General features: G+C 40.6%; 1 protein-coding gene across 1 annotated transcript; it reads right to left on the bottom strand.

Moving 5' to 3' along the window:
• Positions 1-470: 470 nt before the first annotated feature.
• On the bottom strand, positions 471-17608 carry API5 (apoptosis inhibitor 5). Its single transcript, XM_009102145.4, has 14 exons — positions 17395-17608; positions 13707-13868; positions 12832-12925; positions 11820-11885; positions 11306-11457; positions 9769-9975; positions 9119-9223; positions 8338-8427; positions 7581-7762; positions 6297-6390; positions 5729-5785; positions 4687-4763; positions 4213-4349; positions 471-2622 (listed from the first exon to the last, which is right to left on the bottom strand). Exons 1-14 carry the CDS (start codon positions 17461-17463, stop codon positions 2543-2545), a joined length of 1572 nt encoding a protein of 523 aa, XP_009100393.1. The 5' UTR covers positions 17464-17608; the 3' UTR covers positions 471-2542.
• Between the last annotated feature and the right edge of the window lie 4435 nt (positions 17609-22043).

Here is a 22043-nt window from a genome sequence, read left to right as displayed (position 1 = left end):
ACACATTCTATGCGATTCTTAGCTTAGCTTTGTAGTGAAATCCTTCTCTTTATTCTTTTAGTATAGTTTTTATATCTTATATATCATATAGTAATAAATCAAGCCTTCTGATGCATGGAGTCAACTGTCTCGTCTCTTCCCTCATCCTGGGACCTCAGAAAACCGCTGTAATACCTGTCAGCATCGAGGAGCTTGAGTAAGACAATGACTGACTCCTTTTCACTGAATTTCCAAATAAGATGTAAACATGCAGCTTTTGCCAAATATTTAAATTCCCCCTCAAAATTCTGCATTTGAAAGTTGAATTACTTAAAACTCGAAGCAGTTAATTCAATCTTATTATGATTTCGTAGTGGTAAACAGCTTTCTGCATCTACAGCAACTTAAGGAGTAACTGAACTACAACAAAAAGGTACCACAGAACTTCTTTTACTAAGGTGACAGAATAACTGTGAAACAATGAGCCAAACAAAATTACAAAATGAATTTATTCCAAAGCTGTAAGGGAGCATTTACAATTCAAGATGGCAAACAGGTGTTTCCACAATAACTCACTATGTTAAAATTAGATAGGAAACTGGGGAAAAAGAATCTAACTACTTCTGAGGCCAAAAGAGCTTTGCACATCACCTCTGAAATATAGGAGTCACACAAAGAAAACTCATCCAAAATTCAGTGAGAAAAGAAGCTGCTAGTACCTAGTTCCTAGTCTAAATACAAGCTATGTTTAGGCTTTGGGATTACATTATAAAATCCCCTCAAAATACCAATTATACCCACAAGTGCAAAATGTCTTTTCTTTTTCCTTTCTTTTCCTCCCAGTAGAAGCTTATTACATATCGAGTGCCTATTTTCAGAGCGACATTTTGACCTCACAAATTTCTTCAAAGCATTTAGCCAAGTTTCATGGTTTTAATGCCAAATCAGAGTTTAGCAGCTGGCATGTAATGAGAAATACAAAGTCAGCTCACATGTCCTGGAATATCCAAAGTTTCCTACCTACTGTTCCAGAGTTAAGCAAAAACAGACTTTGAATTTAGCATCCTCAACAATGTTTCTAACTTTGACATAATTTTGGTATTCTGGCCTTCTGATTGTAGTGATAAATATCAAAGAGTGTTAATGAAAACACCTGAATGAGATTCACAAGCAAATACAAATGGAACTAGGGTAGGGAGACATCACCTTCTGTGGATAGCACTGGGCAAAAAAAAAGGAGGATAAGAAGTATTATTCACTCTTCTAAAGGCCTAAGGTATTTTACATCAACATGCTCTGGAAACTTAATTCTTTTCCTGCTTTGACTTCTTTTTACTATATACTAATTCCTTTACAATGTTGAATGACCTGAGAAGTTAAAAATTTGAGTGGTGAGAGTAAAAAAAAAAAAAAGCATTGTGCTCTTACATTGCATTTTCTGAGTGCACATCAGTAAATAAAAATCTCAAATTGCTATGGAAAAAAAATACCACGGAATTGTTAACTTTTCCAGCTGAATTGAACTATGTAGCTGGAATTTTTCAATGTTACCCAAAATACAATTTTATTTATATATATTTAAATGCAACTATTGGTTAAAAAAAGAACCAAAACACACACACACAAAAATCACAAAACAAGAAAAACCAACCAACCAGCCCACCTTCAAGTGCCAACTAATCCAGAAATCTCCATAAAACAGAAAAGAGCCAGAAACACCTATGGTCCAGCTCCAGTCTATGAAGCTTAATCACTGCATCAGTCTTAACCGATTCCTTAAATAATTCGTCATTTATTGTTTTGGTTTTTTATGCTATTCATTTACTGAGATTTCACGGCATAACTATATGCACATATTCATATTAAACATTAAAATTAATTTTCAAAACATCACTTTTGTATTACAATGCACGGAGAAGAGTAAGATGTGCAAACCAAAAAATGCCACATTCTCCACATCTCTAAGTAAGAAGACTGCTTCATGCTACAAGCAGGACAGATTTCCAGCCACGTTGCAAACTTTAAAAAAACAGCATGTGTTTAATTAAATTCAATTAAAGAAAGTAAATCAAAGCAAATTTAACAATGGTACTCTTCTCCACATATTGCAAAATATGGTTACAGATGAGGAAAGGATTACTTCAGCTGCTAAGCTTATCTAACACATATCTCTGTTGTCATGCCTTTCCTGCCTATTACTTAATACATAAACTCAATTATACATTTCAGTTATGCAGTAGCTGACTTTTAGGTTAATATACAAACTGTCAAGATGCAGCTTTTGATGAAACATCTATGCTCTTTTCCAATTTTGAATCTTGAAGACACTTCAAAAGTAAGAACCCAAAACTGCTGACTGTAAGCATCCAAAAATACAGTTGTAGTTTCACTATGGACAAGTTGTAGTCCGTTAGAAAAGTAGATCATACATACAAAGGTATAAAGAACATTTAAGTCAGTCTCAATGGAAGGCAGTCCTTGAAGAAAACAATGCTCCAAGCAAACTTGCTGAGTAGCACTTTCACTTTAGCCCTACAGGGGCATGGAAGATTTAGCAGTCTTCTCAGTAGATTCTTCCTCGGCTGCGATTGCCACGTCCTCCCCAGCCTCTTCCTCGTCCACCTCGGAAACCACCTCTTTGCTCTGAAATAAAGAGTCAAAACTTTTCAGGAAGGTTTTATGCTGTATACAGACCCAATCTGAATAGTAGGGTCTGGAGGTACTGAAGGATAACTTCAGTTTCTGAGGCTATGCTTCCTTATGGACCATGAGATTGCTGAGTTATTTTCTGATGGAAAATGGACCCCACTAATTTTAAAAGGAGGTCAGGAGAATGAGCCCATCCAAATTAAGTGCAGCCTTTCTGCATACTAATACTATGATACATAACTGCCCCTGTAATTTAGGACTATATCTGGGGCAATCCATCACCACAGAATTGAAAACTGGCTGTTCAATAACACAATATTAACCTTGGGGTGTCAGTCTGACTTGCTACTAGTGATTTTTTAAAACTATGGAAAACCAGAACTTTGTCTTTCTATCTGTCCTTTCCTATCCTTAACAATATCACCAGCATATTATTCCTTTTCCTGGGGTTGATATCGTCATTCAGTTACAAATCCTAGCTAGAGATGGATACCACACAAACTATTTGCATACTGTAGGAAAGTTTTTCCTTTCTCTTTGTCAAGAACATACTTGATCACAGCAAAAAAATTCCCAACAACACAAACCTTAGTAAATTTATATAGTTTCTTTGGAGTTGTTTGAAGATGTACCAAACCCTCATTCCCCTTTCAAGATTTTTCTTCATGTACAGTCTTAAAATACAGTTTATATTCATCTACAGAGAGAACTGCATGCTGGTTTTAAAGGCTATAGAAATCAGAAGCTGATTGATAAGGCTGAATCATCTCACTAACAAGAAACAGTAGCAAGCAATAAAACTTTTCTGGTTGAAAACTTCTCAATCTTTAGACCTGCAGGATTACAAGCTTATCTTGAAAGACACAGGTGTGTCACCTGAAGTCTAGAATAAGAAATTTTCAGATGGTGTTTTCTCTTTGCTTTATGTATCTGCCAAAACTTTAGAGTAGTTTTTCAACATGTGGGTGTGGGTGACAATTTGTCACAGCAGACTCTTTACTTTCCAGAGGTAGGACAAATGGGCCTACAGGAAAGACAGGAATGGGCTGCTGCCACTGCTGGTCCTACTCATTCAGTCTGCAACTGCTCTTGCGCTTCACCCAAAAATACGACTTGCAGAAAGGCAGATTTAGTGTGACTGGGAGCACGAGGATATAACTGTGCGCATGCACAGTGGACCTGGCAATTCTCAGAACTTCTGGATCAGGTCTGCAACATCAGCAGTGGCTGTAATAGGAATGCAGCACAGGTCCAGTCATATGACAGGAGGTGACCCAGCTCTGCCATTTGCTGCAACTGGCCTGTTCAATGGGAAACTGGTGCACTGTGTGTCGTAACAGAGAACACAACAGTTCAATTACTAACTCTAGGTATTAAAACACTACTAAAACTAACTTGCAAATGACCTAAGTCATAGGCTGGTAACATTCAAACACTGCAATACATCAACAGTAGGAAGAGACCAGCACAAACGAAAATTCACAATAGTTCAATTTGATCTTCCATGAATGTGATATTTATTCGCCCCACTCTAAGACACAACTTTTGTCACTAGACGAAGTTTTTCCAAGCTGCCTAACTTACCGTAAGAAAAACTACCCAGGTTACTGCTGTATTTTCCACTGGGAGGATTATATATTTGCCTGGCATCCCTTTTTGGTCCTGCAGAAGCTTTCTTTGGGGGTGAACTTGAGGTTGTATCTTCACTTGCTCTTTTTTGACTGACAGAAGAAAACAAAAACATATCATTACACCCCTGTGGTGACAAGTACAGTAATAGCAGCTCAGCCACAAACATTAACCACTGGAAGCCAGCAGCAGCCAACGATGATGCCTTGAATGACAGTATCTCACAAGAGCCTCCAGTTGATTGTCTTTAGTATCTCTAAAGCAAGACTAACAGCATCTCTCCACAGCCACAGGATGGGTGTTATTTTTGATGCAAAACTTTTAGCTCACATACTGTCTGTATTGTACAGACAAGAGCTTGGAAGGTTAATCCTTACTGTTTACAAAATAAACCCTGCTGTTTTCTTTTATTGTATGAGGAACTCTTACCTTGCATCTGCCTTCTGTACTGGTTTCCAGGACAATGTAACTGTACTTTTGTAAGAAGGAGGAATGTGGAAGAGATCCTATGGATGCAGAATTGGACAGTTTATTCTACAGTTAAATTTATGTTGATTGCACTTCAAAATTTTAGCTACTTACTAGACTCCAGAATAACCACAACTTTCAAATAATTTAAAACCCTTTAGTCCCACGGCAGAGAGAGAAGGCAGTAGAACACTGCCTTATCTGGCTGCCTTTACTAGGAAATTCAAGTAGGATTTATCTTAGCAGAATAGTGTCTTACACTGACCAAATGCAGAATCATAGACTAGCTTGGGTTGGAAGGGATGTTTAAATACCATCTACTTCAATGACCCTGCAATGAGTTGGGACATCTTCCACTAGATCAGGTTGCTCAGACCCCCATCTAATCCAGCCTTGAATGTTCCAAGGAATGGGGCATCTACAGAGAAAGCCCAGGCTTTCTCTCCTTCCCTGTGGACATCAAGCATCTTACAATGAATTACAGGGGCTCCTGCTGGAAGACATCTGATATCCCTGTGGTGGTACAAGATAGGCTTTTCAATATCGCGGGCCATGTTTTTGGTTTATTGTGGGAAGTGAGAGTGAAGAAAGAGAGGAAAAGGGGGTTAGAAGAAATCAGAATGGTTTCATGGGCTCCAGATGAAAATCTCTTTCTTGCAGCCCATCTCTTCTAGGCGTTTTGGAGCTTTGCCTCCTCCCTCCTTTATATCTCCTTGCAACTTTTTGAAATATTCTGTACTTCTCACTGACACTGTAGGAAAGGGAAATAACAAGAAAATCCAGAGACCCCCTAAAGAAGCAAGGTGGTCTTTTCCTGGGGACAACTAGTGATGTAAGAAAGTGTGTCCACACCCTATCCCAAGAAAATTAGCAGCAAAAGCTAAGCTGCCACCAACTAACACAATACACAATAACACAAAACAACTTGGGTCAAATCTATTCCTTTCTTCTGCATAGGTTAATCTGCAGTGGGAATTTAGTCCTTCATAATGTGAAGACTTACCTTGATTAAAACATTAATGTTATTGGTTATTTTCAAGGCAACCACTTTAATCTTGTTCTGAAAAAAAAAAAAAACAGACACCAGTGAGCATCGAGTAGCTTTACGCCAACCTCATTACACGAAGCCATAACATTAAACTCACTGCTCTTCCTAGTGAATTGCTATAGTAACAGTGATAGTGAAAGGTGTGTATACTTCCAAGTTTTTATCACAGCTGCTTTCAAGATTCTTGCAGTTTCACACTAACTAGTTGCATTTAATGTTCCAGTGTAGTTCCCACTGTGTTTTTTGCTCAACATATGAAAATCTCCCCTTCAAAACAAAGCACGAAGCACAATTAAACCAAATACATGTGGCTGCAGCAAGCAGCTAAAAGTCAAAACCAGATCATCTTCATATGCAAAATGTAACATAAGGTAACATGCAGTTGCAATAATGTTAGCACTATTATTTCCTTAATCTATTTTAATATATTTTTACTTAAAACTGACTGCAGCCTATTAATATGTGCCAATGGTTCTTTCAGTACGCTCAATTAGAAAAATGTGAATTCCTAAACAATTCTTACCTCCTCTGTTTTCAAAGCTTCTCCTGTTTTTCCTTGAAGTGCCAGACGAAGCTGTCGAATATACACCTGCAACCCTCGAGCAAAATACTGTAGCCTAAAACATTTAAAAGCAATCCCTTAGTAAAATTTACATATTCCTGTAAGAACAAAAGCATAAGCAAAGGGAAGCTGTAATCTTGTTTCTTCCCCTTTAGGAAAAATGCTCAAAGTAAGTTTTCCATCAATCTGATTTGTGCTACTTTAGCATCCAGACAATGATTGACACTTTTGTAGAGTCAGAGAATTATAAAGGTTGGATGAGACCTACAGGATCAGCTAATCCAACTGTAACACCTAAACCATACCCCCAAGTGCCACATCCAGATGCCTCTTGAACACTTCCTGAGACAGTGATTCCACTACCTCCCAGGGCAACTTATTCCAGAGCCCAACCATTCTTCCAGTAATTTTTTTTTCTCTAGTATCTAATCTGACCCTTTCCTGGTGCAACATAAGGCCATTTCCTTGTCCTTTCACTTGAGACATGGCAGAAGAGACCAACTCCTACCTCACTACAACCTGCAATCAGGCAGCTGTAGAAGGCAATGAGGTTCGCTCTGAGCCTCCTTTTCTCTAGACTAAACAACACCTACTCCCTCAGCCACTCCTCATGAGACTTGTGCTCCAGACCCTTTCCCCAGCTCCACTGCCCTTCTCTGGACATACTCCAGCACCTCTATGTCCTTTTTGAAGTGATAGTCCCAAAACTGGATATTGCATTCAAGGTGAGGCATCACCAGTGTCAAGTACAGGGGGACAATCACTGTCCTGGTTCTGCTGGCCATGTTATTCTTGATACAGCACTGGATGTCACTGGCCTTCTTAGCCACCTGGGCATGCTGCTGGCTCCTACCCAGCTGGCTGTCAACCAGCACCTCCAAGCCCCTTTCTGCTGATCAGCTCTCAAGCCACTCTGGCTCAAGGCTGCAGTGTTACATGGGGTTGTTGTGACCCAGCTGCAGGGCCCAGCATGCCACCTTGCTAAATCACATGCAGTTGTCCTCAGCCCATCGACTCAGCCCGTCCAAAACCCTCTGCAGAGCCTTCCTACCTTTCAGCTGATCAACACTCCCACTCAACTTGGTGTTGCCCACAAACTTACTGAGGATGCAGCCTCACTCAAGTAATTGATAAAGATGCTGAATAGGGCGGGCCCCAGTACTGAGTCCCAGGGAACTCCACTAACATTTTTTAACAAATACCTTGTAATAGAACATGCATGAACACTTGCCTCTAAATCATTACCTGATTTTGAAGTCTTTCAATTTCTCTGCATTCAGCTTGGCTGTGAGGAAGTCTGGAAGTTTGCGACCTAGCTGATGGAAGCTATACAATAAACACTCCACATAACTGAATTGTAACTTGGGTTCTTCATTGCCAGCATTCTCCCCATTTTCTGCTTCCTCTGGTGGAAGGGGCATATACTCCTGAAGAACAGAAAGGAAAACAAATGCATGAGACACACTTATGCTGAGTGACTGCTCTTTCACAGTGTTTGAATTGGATGGTTTATCTGTGCTGACAATTTAAGAAGTATCCACCATTTCCATACTAATGGATGAAGTACTGAATAAAGTCCTGGTGCAGGTGGTTTACCTACACTTCTGTAACTTGAGTCAGAGGAAATACTATGGTGGCACAACTACCACAGGAAGCAATAATGTACTGCACCAATGCTTCTGAAATAGTGCTGAATTTGCTTAGAATTGTCAGTGCAGATAGTTTTTAATGACATCAACATGAGTCTCTCGTGACTATGAAATTTAAAAAGAAGAAACACACATGAGTTTACTGGATTAAAAAAATTACTCAGGTAACAGCTCTTTATCTACAAAGGCTTTAAATGGCAAAATTATGTTCAACCTTCTATACGTGGACAGGACTATCTCTGAAATAGCCACTTCAGAAAAAGGATAAAGAGATGAATACATAAAAATAACTTGTTTTGATGAAAACTTAATTTCTTAGTGCTTTACATGAATAAAAACTGAATTAGTCTTACCAGCAATTTATCAAACAGCTTCTTCAAATTTGATTCAAGCTTTTCCATATCACCACAAAATGAACTCATTTCAGCAAGAAGCTTCAAAACCTACACATAAGGATAGCCAGGTTTTTATGTGTTAACTGAAAGCACACAAGCTTAACATTCAACCTAAAATCAATTATCACATCACAGTAATGGCTGTCACAGTAGAGGCCAGCTATTACAACTAAACCCCTCCCAAAACAGCAGGAAGCAATTTAAGGAAGAACATGCCTAATTTGTTTTTCCTGACTGTAAAGAGAAACACAGGTTTGTGTGTCTAATCCCAACAAGCATTAGTCAACAAGTAAACAAAACTAAATCTCTCACATCTGCAGCATAGCTCACGTTCAAGTGAGAGCCACAGAGATCTAACTGAAGCTGTAGCACTGATTAATGTAAACAAAATTACAGACATTAAGCCACTCCCTTAGGAGGCTAAATTAGCCCAAACTATGCAACCATCATTTCAGTAAATGCTATGTGCTTAAAAAAAAATTGAGAGTAATATAAAAATGATTACACTGATCTACTTATTCTACCTTGCTTCAAAAGCTTGGGACAGATGACACACGCTTTAAAAGGCAATGCTCAGTCATGCCTCAAAAGAGCAAATGTTTTTTCTAGTGCAGCTACTTTTCCTACAAGCCAAGAAATGAAAACTACTTGAGGAAAGAGCTTGTGATTTTTCAAATAGCTATCTTTATCTAGGATGGTTATTTTTCACTATTTGAAAGACCTTTTAGCTTTGGCTTACCTCTAACTGGATATCAAGACCCTCCACTAGAGTAGTCAAAGAGCTCAGGTTTGGCAGAACATGCTCACAGAAATAAGTAACAAATTTTGTGGAATGAACATTTTTCTGAAAAAAAAAAAAAACAAACCAAACAACAAACCCATAAATAAATCATCACACTTAATTCATGTTAGTCTTGAGTCTGAAGGGGCTATCACCCCTCCACCCTTATAAATGCCTGCCTCACAGCTGTACCTTAAAGCTTTATGAAACTTCCCTCTTATTCCTAAGACAGAGACCTCCTTGCAGGTATCCTAAATTCAGAGGATGATCACAACAGCAGCTGAAAAGATTGCTTGCAACCCAAGAATAGGCCCTTAAGCTATGCAATTGCCTGGCACTAGACTTGAAATAATCAAATTATTACAAAATAATGTGAGAATCTTGACATAATTCACTGTAAGTTAAATTTGAAAAGACAAGAGAAAAACACAAGGCATCTTTGTGCTTGGAGGCTTTAAGGATGTTTTCCAACATTTGGATACATTAGAGGTTAAAGGTGGAGAAGTACTGATTTGTGGTCTTTCAAACATAATCCTTGGGAACACTAAAGCCAAGCTCCAGTCATTACCTTCCTCAATAGTCCTCATGCAAAGCAAACAAATACATACTGAGAACAATGGCACTGCCTGCCGAGTGCACTGCAGAAGTCTGTCCACGCAGTCCGTATCCGATGGATTGAATGTTTGTTCCAGGTCAGCCTGTTCAGCTACCAGCTCCACCAGTTGCTGCCTCCCACTGACTGTCTGTAAGCTTTTTAATCCAGACAATATTTTCATGAACAGAACAAATTCCTCGCCTGTCACATCTTCCAGAACCTTAACAGAAAAACAGAAAACATATTTTTGTAGTGGCAGTTTGCAAGCCTCCAAGTCAAGCCTACTGGATTTGAAAAGGTAAAGTATGCAAATATTTAGCATTTAAATTTAACATTTAGTAATTTAAAAACACAAGTTTGAAGGAACACATAAAAACACTCAGTATAATTGAATGCACCTACAAATCAAAGCAATTGTCATCAAGTTGCGCATAGGAAACAGTTTTTTTAACTCTAAAACAAGTATTTGTTGAGAACAAACTCCTTTCTAACAAAACTTGAATGCTTCAGGCAGAATAAATGTTAAACAAGTATCTACTCATTACTGGTTGTTTTAAAGCTTCTTGCAACTTTCTCAGCTTAGGGAATGCACAGAAATCTCTGAAGATTCTACAAAGACAAATGCCAAGTCCTGCACCTGAGATGAAGCAACTTCCCTGACATGTAGGGGACTGACTGTCTGGGGAACTGCTCTGCTGAGAAGAGTGAGGGTTCTGGGGGACAGCAGGCTAAATACAAGCGACAGCACCATACCCTGGCTGACAAGTAGTGTTCTGGGCTAAGGACAAGAGCACAGACTAAGGGAAACAAAGGGACAGAGGATTGACAGGCCCTTAGCTGGGCCTTCATCTGACCAATACTACACCTAGTATTGGGCTCCCCTGTGTGAGGAAGTGCTTGATAAGCTTTAGGAAGATAAATCAACAAGGTGATTGATCTGTGTCTAGAGCACATGAGCTATGAGGAGAACCTAAAGCAATCAGGCTTTTCCAGCCTAAAGGAAGAGAGCTCTATGTGGGTGGAGCAAACTAACTAATCTTCCAACACTTCAGAGCAGGACACTGCCCATAGCAGCCAGGTTCTTTGATGAGGTGGACAAGGTCAGAATGAAACAATGACACAAAACTAAAACAGGAGGTTTCAACTGCATAGAGGGGAAAAAAAGATCTCTTGAGGACAAATGAACATTGAAGCTGGTTGCCCAGAGAGTATAGGAACTCTCCTTCGTAGGAGGTTTTCAAAACCCAACTGGAAAAAAACCAGGAAGTCTGATCAGAATTCAGCTGAGTATGATTCACTGAGCTGAACAATCTCTCAAAGACCCCTTCCAATGTGAATGATTTGGTCCAATTCTAATCAAAGTCACTCTTACAAAATTAGAAGAGCCATGATTTTACCATTACCACAAAAAACGCTGCAAACTTTGGAGTGTATCAGAATAGGTAAGTACAAGATCACATCTGTACAATGCTCAAACAGACCTCCAAACCACACCAATTACAAAGGATGGTTGAACAATACTTGAATTTGAACTGAAATCAGATGCTCACCTTCTTTGATTCAGTCAATATGAACTCCTCCACCTCCTTTGTCATCACTTCCTCTGGTAAGGTTTTCAGTTTTGTAGAAAGGAACTTAATGGCTCTCTCTCTCACAATATCCTCTCCCTGAAGAATCTGACTGAATAAACCTCCCAAAGTCCCTGAATAGAGAATTAATTGGGTAACACAAATTATTTTTGAAGTTATGACTTGGACCATTTACACAGAAGGAAGAAGTTCCCTCTTTTAATATTCCATTACACATTTTAAAATAACTGCTATACCAACTTTTTAAAAAAATACAATTTTCATATATCTTGACATAAGATTTCACACTATTTTATCAGTCTGCATAATTCAGATCCACAGTTATTAAGTTCAGTACTGTTTGCAAAACCAAACAATTAGTGTGAGTCTCACTTTCGCACTGTGTTAAGAAGATTCAAAATTGAGTCCTGTTCTCATCCTACTACAGACTGGAAAGTATTAATAAAAGCCATGTATAGGAAAACCTGTCCTTTACCTTTAGCATCCATCTTAAATATACTGAGCAAGGCATTGTTGACCAAATTGAATTCTGCAGAATCATCTGGAGAGAGAAAAAAAAGTCATATACATACACTTGAAATGGAAAGGTAAGGGCATAAAACCAAAATGGCTAATACTGCACAAGAAGTATTCTGTCCTCAGCATTTACTTATAAACAACATAACCTGTATTTTTAAAAACTATCAGACTGAGGAAGTTCAAAGCCATGATTATGGAAGCTGGAAGCAAAAAAAAAAAAAACAAAACAAACTTGATAGGACTGAAAACTTGAAGGGAAGTTATTATTCTATATATTTAGACATTTTAATAAACAAGCTAACTTTCACTTAATAATGATGTAAAATACATAGTTATTTATTTTTAAACTCCTAATAAACCGACAGTATTTCTATGTGGCAGGAACTATTTCGCTCTAAAGTAAATGAAGAAATGCATAAATCTCAAAAATCCCAAACCAAAACCTGTATTCTTGAGAAGGCCAGAGTCTTAACCATGCAGTTTTAACAGAAGTTTGAACACCTAATATTTAGTACTTTATAACTTACCGAGATTAAACATATATTAAATTCCGAATTTACCCCCAAAATATTTATTTTGCACCAGAAATACAACTGTATGGAACAAAATGCCCTCAGGCCTTTTCAGGTTCTAGAAACTGGATCAGAAATTCAGTAACTCTTTTTCAGAAAGCAGTTTGCTGCAGTCCATAACTGGAAGGTTTCCACCCCCATGCCTTTTTCTACAGATGCTTTCAGAGAATTTAAATGAAAAAAACCTGTTTTATTTAAAAGAAAGACTTTTGGTTTTGATTAGAATAATTAGTGCCCTTTTAGCCTAACTGTACAGCAAATATAAAACAGGAGAAAACACAGGAAGGACATGAACAGCACTGGGATAAATTATGAATCAATGAAAAATGTTCTACAGAAGCAAAATTGTATACATATTTAGGTGTGCCATGAGATCAGTCAGGATGTGTCTCCTACCTGACTGCAGAAGCTGGGTCAGTATGTCAGCTACCCGAGGAAGATTATCTCCAGTGGCAAACTGAGGCAATTCCTTGATTGCTTGTCGCCGGATCTGTTGAAATCGTCAGTAACATAGAAATTAAAAAATATTAAAAATTTCAGGAATTACATAACACCCCAAATCCCCCTATTTTGACATATTTATGAAGAAATAAGGGCTGGGAGCTCTTAGAGCTGGGAGCACTGGAGAAAAATCAAATTCAAACAGCACTTCTGTTAACAAAATCATTCATATGATCAACAAAATAGAGGCTAGAATGTGTGTTATTAAGGAGTTTTATTTGCTGACAGGGAGGACAGTTCTACAGTTGAGCACATGGCAGGGATAAACTCTAGGGTTTGTTTCCAGCACTGAAAAAATCCTTGAATGATCCAAATCCCTTAAGACCTGATAAACAGAGATGCTTCAAAGGTACAGCTTCTACCAGCACCACAGAAGCAGCATGAAGCATCTCAAGAAGCACAACAGTCAGAATCACATCCCCGTGGTTCTCAGGTGCAAACAAGATTCTGTCTCCCAGCACTATTTATCAGAATCAATTACCACAAAGTGCCTTTTGTTAGAAAGCCATACAAATGCTATTCAAATAAACTGTAAATTTCTTTTTATAGAGCTATTCCTTTGATCAGTGGTGAGAGCTAAAATAAATAAATGAAAACTGATGCAACTTCCCAAACCATCACACAATGAATTAAATGCAAGAATACAATTAAATTTATGTTTTCCAAAGGCCAACCCTGCCCTCCCAAAAGACACAGCTCATTAAACAAAAAGAGAAAACAATAGCAAAATATAAATTCAAATCAACTTGCTACAAGGTTCTTATTCTTACAGAAACATCTTCATCCTCACAGAGGTCCAACTGGGCATTGATAGCTGAGTCAGCTAGCTCAGGAAAATGCTTGAAGAACTTAGGAATAAACTGGGCTGCAAGTCTCTTCTCCTTGGCACCTCCTTTCACACCGTCCAAGATCACCTGGTAGGCATCCTTATGCTAAAAAAACAAAACCAGAACACATAAATGGAAAAATCCTGGCTTATTCTCAAGACAAGGAAGGACTTTTTTCTCCCATTCTCTGAAACTATTAAAGTGAACCATATTATACAAGCTTCTTACGGAGGAATACATTTTTCTCTTAGACTGATATAACCATTCCAATTTCATAATACTTGCCTCTGCTGCGTGGTTTTTACTGTTATTCTGGCTCCTACCTGTTGAAGAGTGTACTGCTCCAGCTGCCAGCCCTAAGGGTAACCCCTCTTGCACACTGTGATTAGATGAGTGCAAGAAATTCTATGATCCCTGCCACTGAACTTGGCCAGTTTTTCAAGGAGTTTCTGCCTTTTGTATGCTCATGGATTCTCTTCTTCATGTCTTTGAAGCAGAGATTACCTTTCCCAGTAACTCTGCCATTGCAGTGGATCATAAATTCTTATTAACATATATGGTGTTAAAGTATCTTCAGCATCTATCCAGGTAATTAACTTCACCTGGAATCTCTGGTATGTATTCAGGTAGCTAATCTGGGATGAAACAGTGCTCAGAAGAACTGTTAAGGGAAACTAGTTTTTAAAAAAAGCCCAGAAACCTCCAATTTTAAATACAGAAATATATATTCCAAATATAGCAATAAACACTTCAACAACAGTAAATTTTTCTCTAGCTGCTCCAACTAGGTGCTTCTAATTCTCTGCCTGCAGGACCGAAACTTTAAATTAATTGAAGTTTTTGTGGTTAGCTGTGTTTTGGTGAAATAGAAGTCAGCATTATTAGGATAGCAGTGGAAATCAGGACCTTCTAAGATTAATTTTCCTCATGGTTGTGAAAAAAAATGCTTAAAACAGCTTATTCTACTCTGAACAGCAACCCTGACAGCATAGGACACTTTCTTTGCTTTATTTACATTAAATTTCCCAGAGCCATATACGTCATCACCACTACTCCACAAGGAAGTTGTCCCATAGCAAATACAGATACTAATTTACAAAGCCTTTATGCCCTCTAAAGCAAGCTGCATCTTAAAACTTAGTGCCCATGCTCCTGAAGCACTCCCTACAGCTTGTTGATAGCTGTGTTGCCAGAATCTGGAGTGGGATACACATCTGGATGAAAAACAAGCAGTGAAAGAGTCAGTTGTCTTTCAGCTGAACCACATCACCACCCAGCTCCCTCTGTAGCTGGGCCAATGCAGTGCACTCAGCAGGAAAGGCAAGAATTAGCCAGCAGAAACTAGCAATGAAAACACACAACATTACCAGCATGGGCTCTCAGGCTGCATGTTAAGAACAAGTTCTGTTGTAGAACACATAACATAAAACTTAATACATATGAAAAAGCATTCATGCAGCACTGGAGCAGAGTGCCTGCGTTCCTGCATTTGTGTTCCTGTATGCTAATTAGTTCTCCCATGTAGGCAAAATACAGTTCAGGCAGGAGTTGGTTTTATCTGTACCTAGCAGCATGGAATGAAAAACCACAGGCAACTACAGAAGCAGTGTGATCCTTCTGTTTTGTGCATTCCCTTCCCATGTGCAACAAAGGAATGCCCTAAGCTGGAGATAGTGTCCAGACCTTTGTTTTCAATTACTGTTAATTGACCAATCATCCATTAACTTCTCTAGGTTAGTTCTTGAGTTAATTCCTGCCCTGCAGTGCCCTGTGCCAAGTTTCATAATATGTTACGAAGAAATGTTTGTCTTCCTCTTTATTTTCAGCTGGCTTCCTAATAGTTTTTTTCAGCTTCTCACCTTCTTGTGGACACCTCATATCTGAGCACCTTTCTCAAGTGAGACACTCTTTTACAAGCTCAGTACTTCTCTTGATGCCATAACTTCTGGTAGTCCCCCTGCCCATGCTCAATGGTTCTTTGCTTGAAACAGGGTGACTATGACGTTTTGCAGATCACATTCATGATGAGATCACATTCATGATGTTAAGAGATAATAAAGCACTAAGTGGGATAAAACTAATGAACAAGGAACAATTACTCATGGCTTCTCAGAATGCAGAAACTGGAGCCACCAGGTAAGATTATGAAATGACAAATTCAAAGAGGTAACTCCACCACAAAGGTTAACAAAACAATGAAATGTTTTAGCACAGAACCTTTATATGCCAGAAACACACTCAGTTCAACAGAGCATCAGAAAAGTTCACTGAAGAATAACCTCATAAGCTATGCTTGTTACAGAGACACTTCCTCTGGCTCTGGGAACCCAAAAGCTAGAGAGGGGCAAAGCTGGGGGAGTGTTTTAGGAATCCCCATTCTATACTTACCCTCAGAGGTTCTTACACACCCACCCTGTCACAGGCTGCATTTCTTAACCATGCTGGAGTTTGCTCTACCTAAGACTTCCTCACAAAATCTAGTCACAAGAATCAAAGTGAGATGAACTGTGCATTTCTGAAGTGGCAAGGTAACAGCATATTTTACTCTGCACCTTTCCCCACAGTTGCCTACATTTTATCTACACTTTGATTTTGGCTCTGAGGTGATGTTTTGGTTGGACTGTCTGCAAGGATGCTTTGTTTCACTACAGCATAACCACTCAAGCAAAGTGAACGGACCGGAATTAATACAAAAAAAAAAAAAACCTTCAACATCTCCTTGCCCCCAACCAACCACCAAAATATTTCTTCTCTTAAAGAACTTTTAAAGTGACATTGTATAGCAGTGTTCTCATTTAGTTTAAAATCCACTGTTAGATACAGATATGGCAAAACTAATTTCCTACTTATTGACTTTATGACCAAAAAGAAAAAAAAAGTATCTTCTGCTTTTTCAGGGGGCCATTTGGGAAAATGAGGAACTAATGCAATTCCAAAACTAGTTGTAACTAACCATAATGTTTTCTATTGGTAACATTCCAAGTAATCCCGTTTTCTTGAATAATTCAGTGATAGTGTAAACAAATGGCAGATCTTGCCAAAATTTTACAGAAAAAAATATTTTTCAGTTTTGAGGGTCAACCTTATGTTCTTGCCTCAAGGAAGAAATAAACAAACGGCTACGGGCAGCTTTCAAACCATAACAGACTTCACCTTCCCTCAGCAAGCCTTGTAGCAAGACAGCCTTCCAGACGCCCTCCAGACCTGCAAGTGCGCTGGATCTGCAAGTACGGCGTCAAAGACTTCAAGGCCTGAATTCGCCAGGCGAAACTCCCCGCCCCCTTGGAAAAAACAGTCTGACTCTAGCTAAGAACCGGTTAATATCCGAGACGCTGCATTAAAAGAGAGCCGCAGACACGACGCGAATGCTGCAAAAGCGACGGGAGCTCCTGCGCTCCTTGCAGATCCTCGGGCACGCTGCTCATTTCTACCCGCTCTGCGCCGCCGCCGGCCTGAGGAAACCCATCCCGAGCACAGCCCCGGGGGCTCGCCGGCTGTGCGGCGAGGCGAGGAGCCCCTCTGACAGCACCTTGGCCCGCCCGCCCGCACCCCCTGGGCCCGGAACTCCTCGCCGTGGCGCTACGCAAGCCCGAGGCCTAGCGAGGCCTTGCAGGCCGCAGCCACACCGCACCTGGCCCGCAGTCTCCGTGGCGTCCGCCAGGATGCCATAGTTGCGGTAGAGCTCCTCCACGGTGGGCATGGCGCGGCGGGGAAGGGGCAGAGCCGCCGAAACACCGAACGCCGCCACTAACGCAGCCGCCGCCGCCGCTCCGGCCGCCGCTCCCGCACGGGCCGCGTCGTCAGCACCAGCGAGGCGCCAGTCCCGGAGCGGCCGCGCGCCGCCGCCTGCGCGCCGCCCTCTGGCGGTGGGCGGTGGCACTGCAGGGCCGGGACCTGCGGGCGCCAAGGGCGGAGCGGGGCGGGACCGGGACCAGGACCGGGAGCGCGGAGCCCCCAAGCGCCGCCCTTCCACAGCACCAGGGCTTTGCGGCTGCTCACCGAGACCTGCGGTATCCGCGCCGCCCTTCCGGAGCGCCCGGCCTTTGCGGCTGCTCAACGAGACGTGCGGTATCCGCGCCGCCGCAGGCTCGGGCCGGGGCCGCGCTACCGGGTGCCTTCTTGCGCTCACAGATGAGCCGTGGCCTTCGCCTCTTGCAGTTTTTTTGTTCCCCCCTACCTCCCCCCGGGTCTTTGTTCACACTCCTTCTCCTTCCGTTCATTGATGCTTTTCCCCAGCGCTTCGTTTCTGTATCCATTTTTATATGTTCTGTACAACTACATTGGAAGATGCTTGGGAAGTGCCTGTTGCACGCTGCGCTCCTAGTACGAGACGGAGACTGCTTTCCTGTGATTTGGTGACTTGCATCTTTTCCTGCAGAGGAAGATGCTCCCTAATTGCAGAAACTGAAGTATCTGCAACTCATGCCAATGAAGGCAGCATGTATTCATCAAGCTCTAATCGCCAAATAGAAATTGTGGCAAAGGTTTTAAGGCTGTAGCAGTGTCTTCATGTATAAATATGCTTCAGCCTCCTGCAAATTTCACAGGCACTTAAAATGAAAGAGGGTTCCCCTTATGTGAATCTGAGGCTGAGCTACACAAAGCACTGGGCCTTTCTTGAATATCCTTCCCAGCAGCATGAAGGATGCTGTTGGAGGCATCAGCCACCTTTCTCCCCTTCCTTGAATTGAGACCCAGTGCCTTTACCTGGGCATTCCTCCACCAGTGGATTCCTGTCATTCCTGCACACTCTATTGGGGTCTGAGAGTGTAGAAGCTTGTGGCTGCTGTCAGATCCCTGAGAGCTCTAACCACATCCTGTCCCTCGGTGTGCTTGTGGCCATCACATTTACCCTAAGTAATCTAAAAAGAATATGCTGGGTAATCTTAGTAGTGGGAACAAAATGTAATACGAGAGAAGAAATATTTTTAATATAACAAAAGAGCTGCATGCTTAGAAGAACCTCTCATTTTCTAGGAAGGGAGAGCTTCCTTGGGCAGCCTGGCGGATATTAAGAGATGTCAATCTCTTGTCTTCCAGCAGGCAGCATTGCATCTGAATGCAGATTTTAAAATTCACTATAATCATCTTTATCAGCACTACAATGGCAAACTTTTAAAACTTGGCCATGAGGGAGGAAAGATGAACATCTCATTAAACTGCCTTTTACTCTCCCCTGCTGAAGTGTTTATATAGATGGAGCTGCCTTGTTACCTCATTTTCTTGCTTTTTTTTTGTCAAGAACGCTCCATCAAACTGTGATTACATTCTATAGCAAGCATGAATAAATATGTAGCATTTATGCATTGTTGTATGTATGACAGTTGTGGAGAAAAAAAGAAGTAAGCGTGAATGAAAATGGTTGTGAGAGGAGCTGTGTACCTGCATTCTGTAGCAGAGCAGAAGGGGTGCTTCAGAACTGGAGAGTGATGGGAGATGAGCTCCAATGGACTTTGGCTGCGTGGCAGGGAGATTAACTGCTAGGGTGGGATGGTAAGCAACTTCAAAATACTATGATAGCACTATGTATTTTGTTAGAACTAACCATTTTAATCACATTTTTATAACATCTATTATAGGCCTTGGAATTATACTTTTCTGCCTTCTGTAGCAGTGATACAATCAGCTGTTCTCATTGTCTTTCTAACAGAGAACACACAATATAAAAAGGGATATTCAGAGCCACATTAAAAAATTGTTTTCTCTGCTGTTTGTTCTGTTTCCATCCTTCAATCCTTGAATTTTATTCCCTCAATTACTTCCATGTTTCTTTACATCATTCATTTCATTTTTTCTCTCCTGACAACAATTTCCATTTTCTAGTCTTTAGTTTTTACCTATTTATGAAATATATGTATAATTTTTTATAATTAACCTCTTTAAAATTAGTCACCTTTAGTCTTTAGCTTTTATATGAAAGGAAAATAAATGAAGAGCTGATGGTGTTACACATTTTGAAGAAATTGTTTGAAATTATTTTTCAAAGTTAGTAATGGATCTCTTTATTAAAGTTGTGATATTTTTGAAAATGCATTTTTAGGAACTCAGAAGTTTGAAATGCACATTTGAGAACCACATACAGCTTTTTTAGACTTTGCAGTTCACAAAACAGGGTCAGTCTGGCCATCAGTCAGGATTTTTCTCTATTTTTTTTTCTTCTCAATCTCTGGAAACCCAATTTGATAATGAAGTGGTGTCATTATACATTTGACTCCCATTCCTGTGCACTGCCCATAAACAAGTACTCTGGAATCACTGCAGGTTCTCCAGAGGAAAATAATTTACTTGTGAAATTAATTAAGTTTTTTGTTTTTCTCAGAGGAAAAAAATTATTATTCCTATCCCACAAGTTGTCTGGTTTTTGGTGGAGGACCAGCCTCAGACAAAACCATAGATGGGGCATGAAAAGGCTTCTATTGTGACATAAGGAGAAGACATGCTTAATGAAAACTTCACACTGGAACAGTGGTCTAATCCCATGAACCAAACCTGGAAGGTTTCTGTGAATAATAAAGTGACAGGAATAGAGAGTCCATTTGTTGGCTTATGCTGCATGAACAATTGCTCCTGAATTCTTCTAATCTCACTTTTTTGAATTGGGCTTGAGTCACTAACAGAGGTTTTACATGTGAAGAGGTACAGCAATTACCCTCCATCCATCTTGAAAAACTGTGGAGAGTTTTTCAGAAAAGGGTGTCCAGATATCACAGGGAAATCCAATGAGTGCATAATTATGTTTGCAGATGTAATGCCTTTTATTGGCACACACTAAAGGTATCCTGCGTAGCTATAAGCACCTAGCTGCTGTCTTCAGACAAGCGCAGATTTTTCCACGAATTCCTTCGAGTGTCATCGGGTTTTCTTGCAAAATTTCTCCCTGGCAAGGCGAGAAATTTTCGCCATAGGAGCGGCAATCGCTGCGCCTGCTGCACAGACGCGCTCCCAGGCGGTGCCAGCAGGCGGCGCTCGGCCCCCGCGGAGGAGCCGGTGCGCGTCCCGGCGGGAGCCGCTCACGGCCGCAGGACGGCGCCGGCCCCTGTGGCAGTACTTCCCTGCAGCGCTCGGAACCGCTCTGGAAAAACGCCTAGTCTGTTCCGAGTCACATCTCCAAATTCAGCCGAAAAAAGGGATTAGAGAAATAGAGCCGGCTTTTTCTTTCTCCCTGTATTTTTTTTTCCAGGTTGCTGCCTTTGTACCACAGTCTGCTTGTACCCCTCTTACTGCTTACCCTTCGGCAGTGTGTAGGAAATGCAGAACATCCTTTTAAATGGTTTGTGAATGTGTTAGTAATGCTCCTCTCTTCTACAATCCAGAAGCTCCCACAAGCCCCACAAAGTGTGTGCGGTGCTCGTTGACTGCGCTCAATCAGCGCTCTCATTTGCAGACCAAAATGCATGTCTTTGCACACGAACAAGGCTGGCTAAATATTGAAAACACAGCCCTCCTCAGAGTCTTTGATTGTCTTGTTTGTGTGGAACATTCATTCAGCAATATTAGAGACAAAATATCTTGAAGAGTAAGAAAATGGGACTGTCAAATATGATATTTGGCAAGAAGACTTAAAAGCAGACATAGCATCCACAAATTGTTTAACTCAAAGAGCATCTGTGAAAGAGGGACAGATAAATGGTTTGTACTGAGTTTATGCTACTTTTGTTGAAAAGATCCACAATGTGTACAATGCTGGCTCGGACAAATTAATGAGACAGATAATGGGTACTCCATCCTTCATTGAAAAGACATAAAATGATTGGGATGTTACTTTTATAAAGGCTGAAGTTTGGATACATTGTGCCCATCTGCTATGACGGTCATAATTGACTTGCCATGCCATGATTCCTACCTCCTGGGACATTTCAGTGTGAGTCTGTTGCTTCTCTGGGCTCGCTCAGAACAAGTTTCATCTCTGAATTTTGCCTCCAAGCTTTTGCATTTTCACACTGCCGGTTGACGGTCCCCCACAACATCCTTCTCTTCAAACTGGAGAGTGATGGATTTGATGGGTGGACTGTTAGAAGGATTAGGAGTTGCTTAGATGATTGCCTCCAGAGGATAGTGGTCAATGGCTCAGTCCCAATGGGCATCAGTGATGAGTGGTGTTCCTTAGGGGTCTGTATGAGGATGAGTGTTATTTATTATCTTCATTAATGACATAGAAGATGGGATCAAGAGCACCCTCAGCAGATAACATCAAGCTGAGTGGTGTAGTTGACACACATGAAGGGCAGGATGCCATCCAAAGGGAGCCGGACAAACTTGAGATGGGCTCAGGGGAATATC

The sequence above is a fragment of the Serinus canaria genome, chromosome 5 (assembly GCF_022539315.1).
Source record: "Serinus canaria isolate serCan28SL12 chromosome 5, serCan2020, whole genome shotgun sequence".
Taxonomy (NCBI): Eukaryota; Metazoa; Chordata; class Aves; order Passeriformes; family Fringillidae; genus Serinus; species Serinus canaria.
Note: the sequence above shows the minus strand (reverse complement) of the source record. Positions and strands in the feature narration are given on the sequence as shown.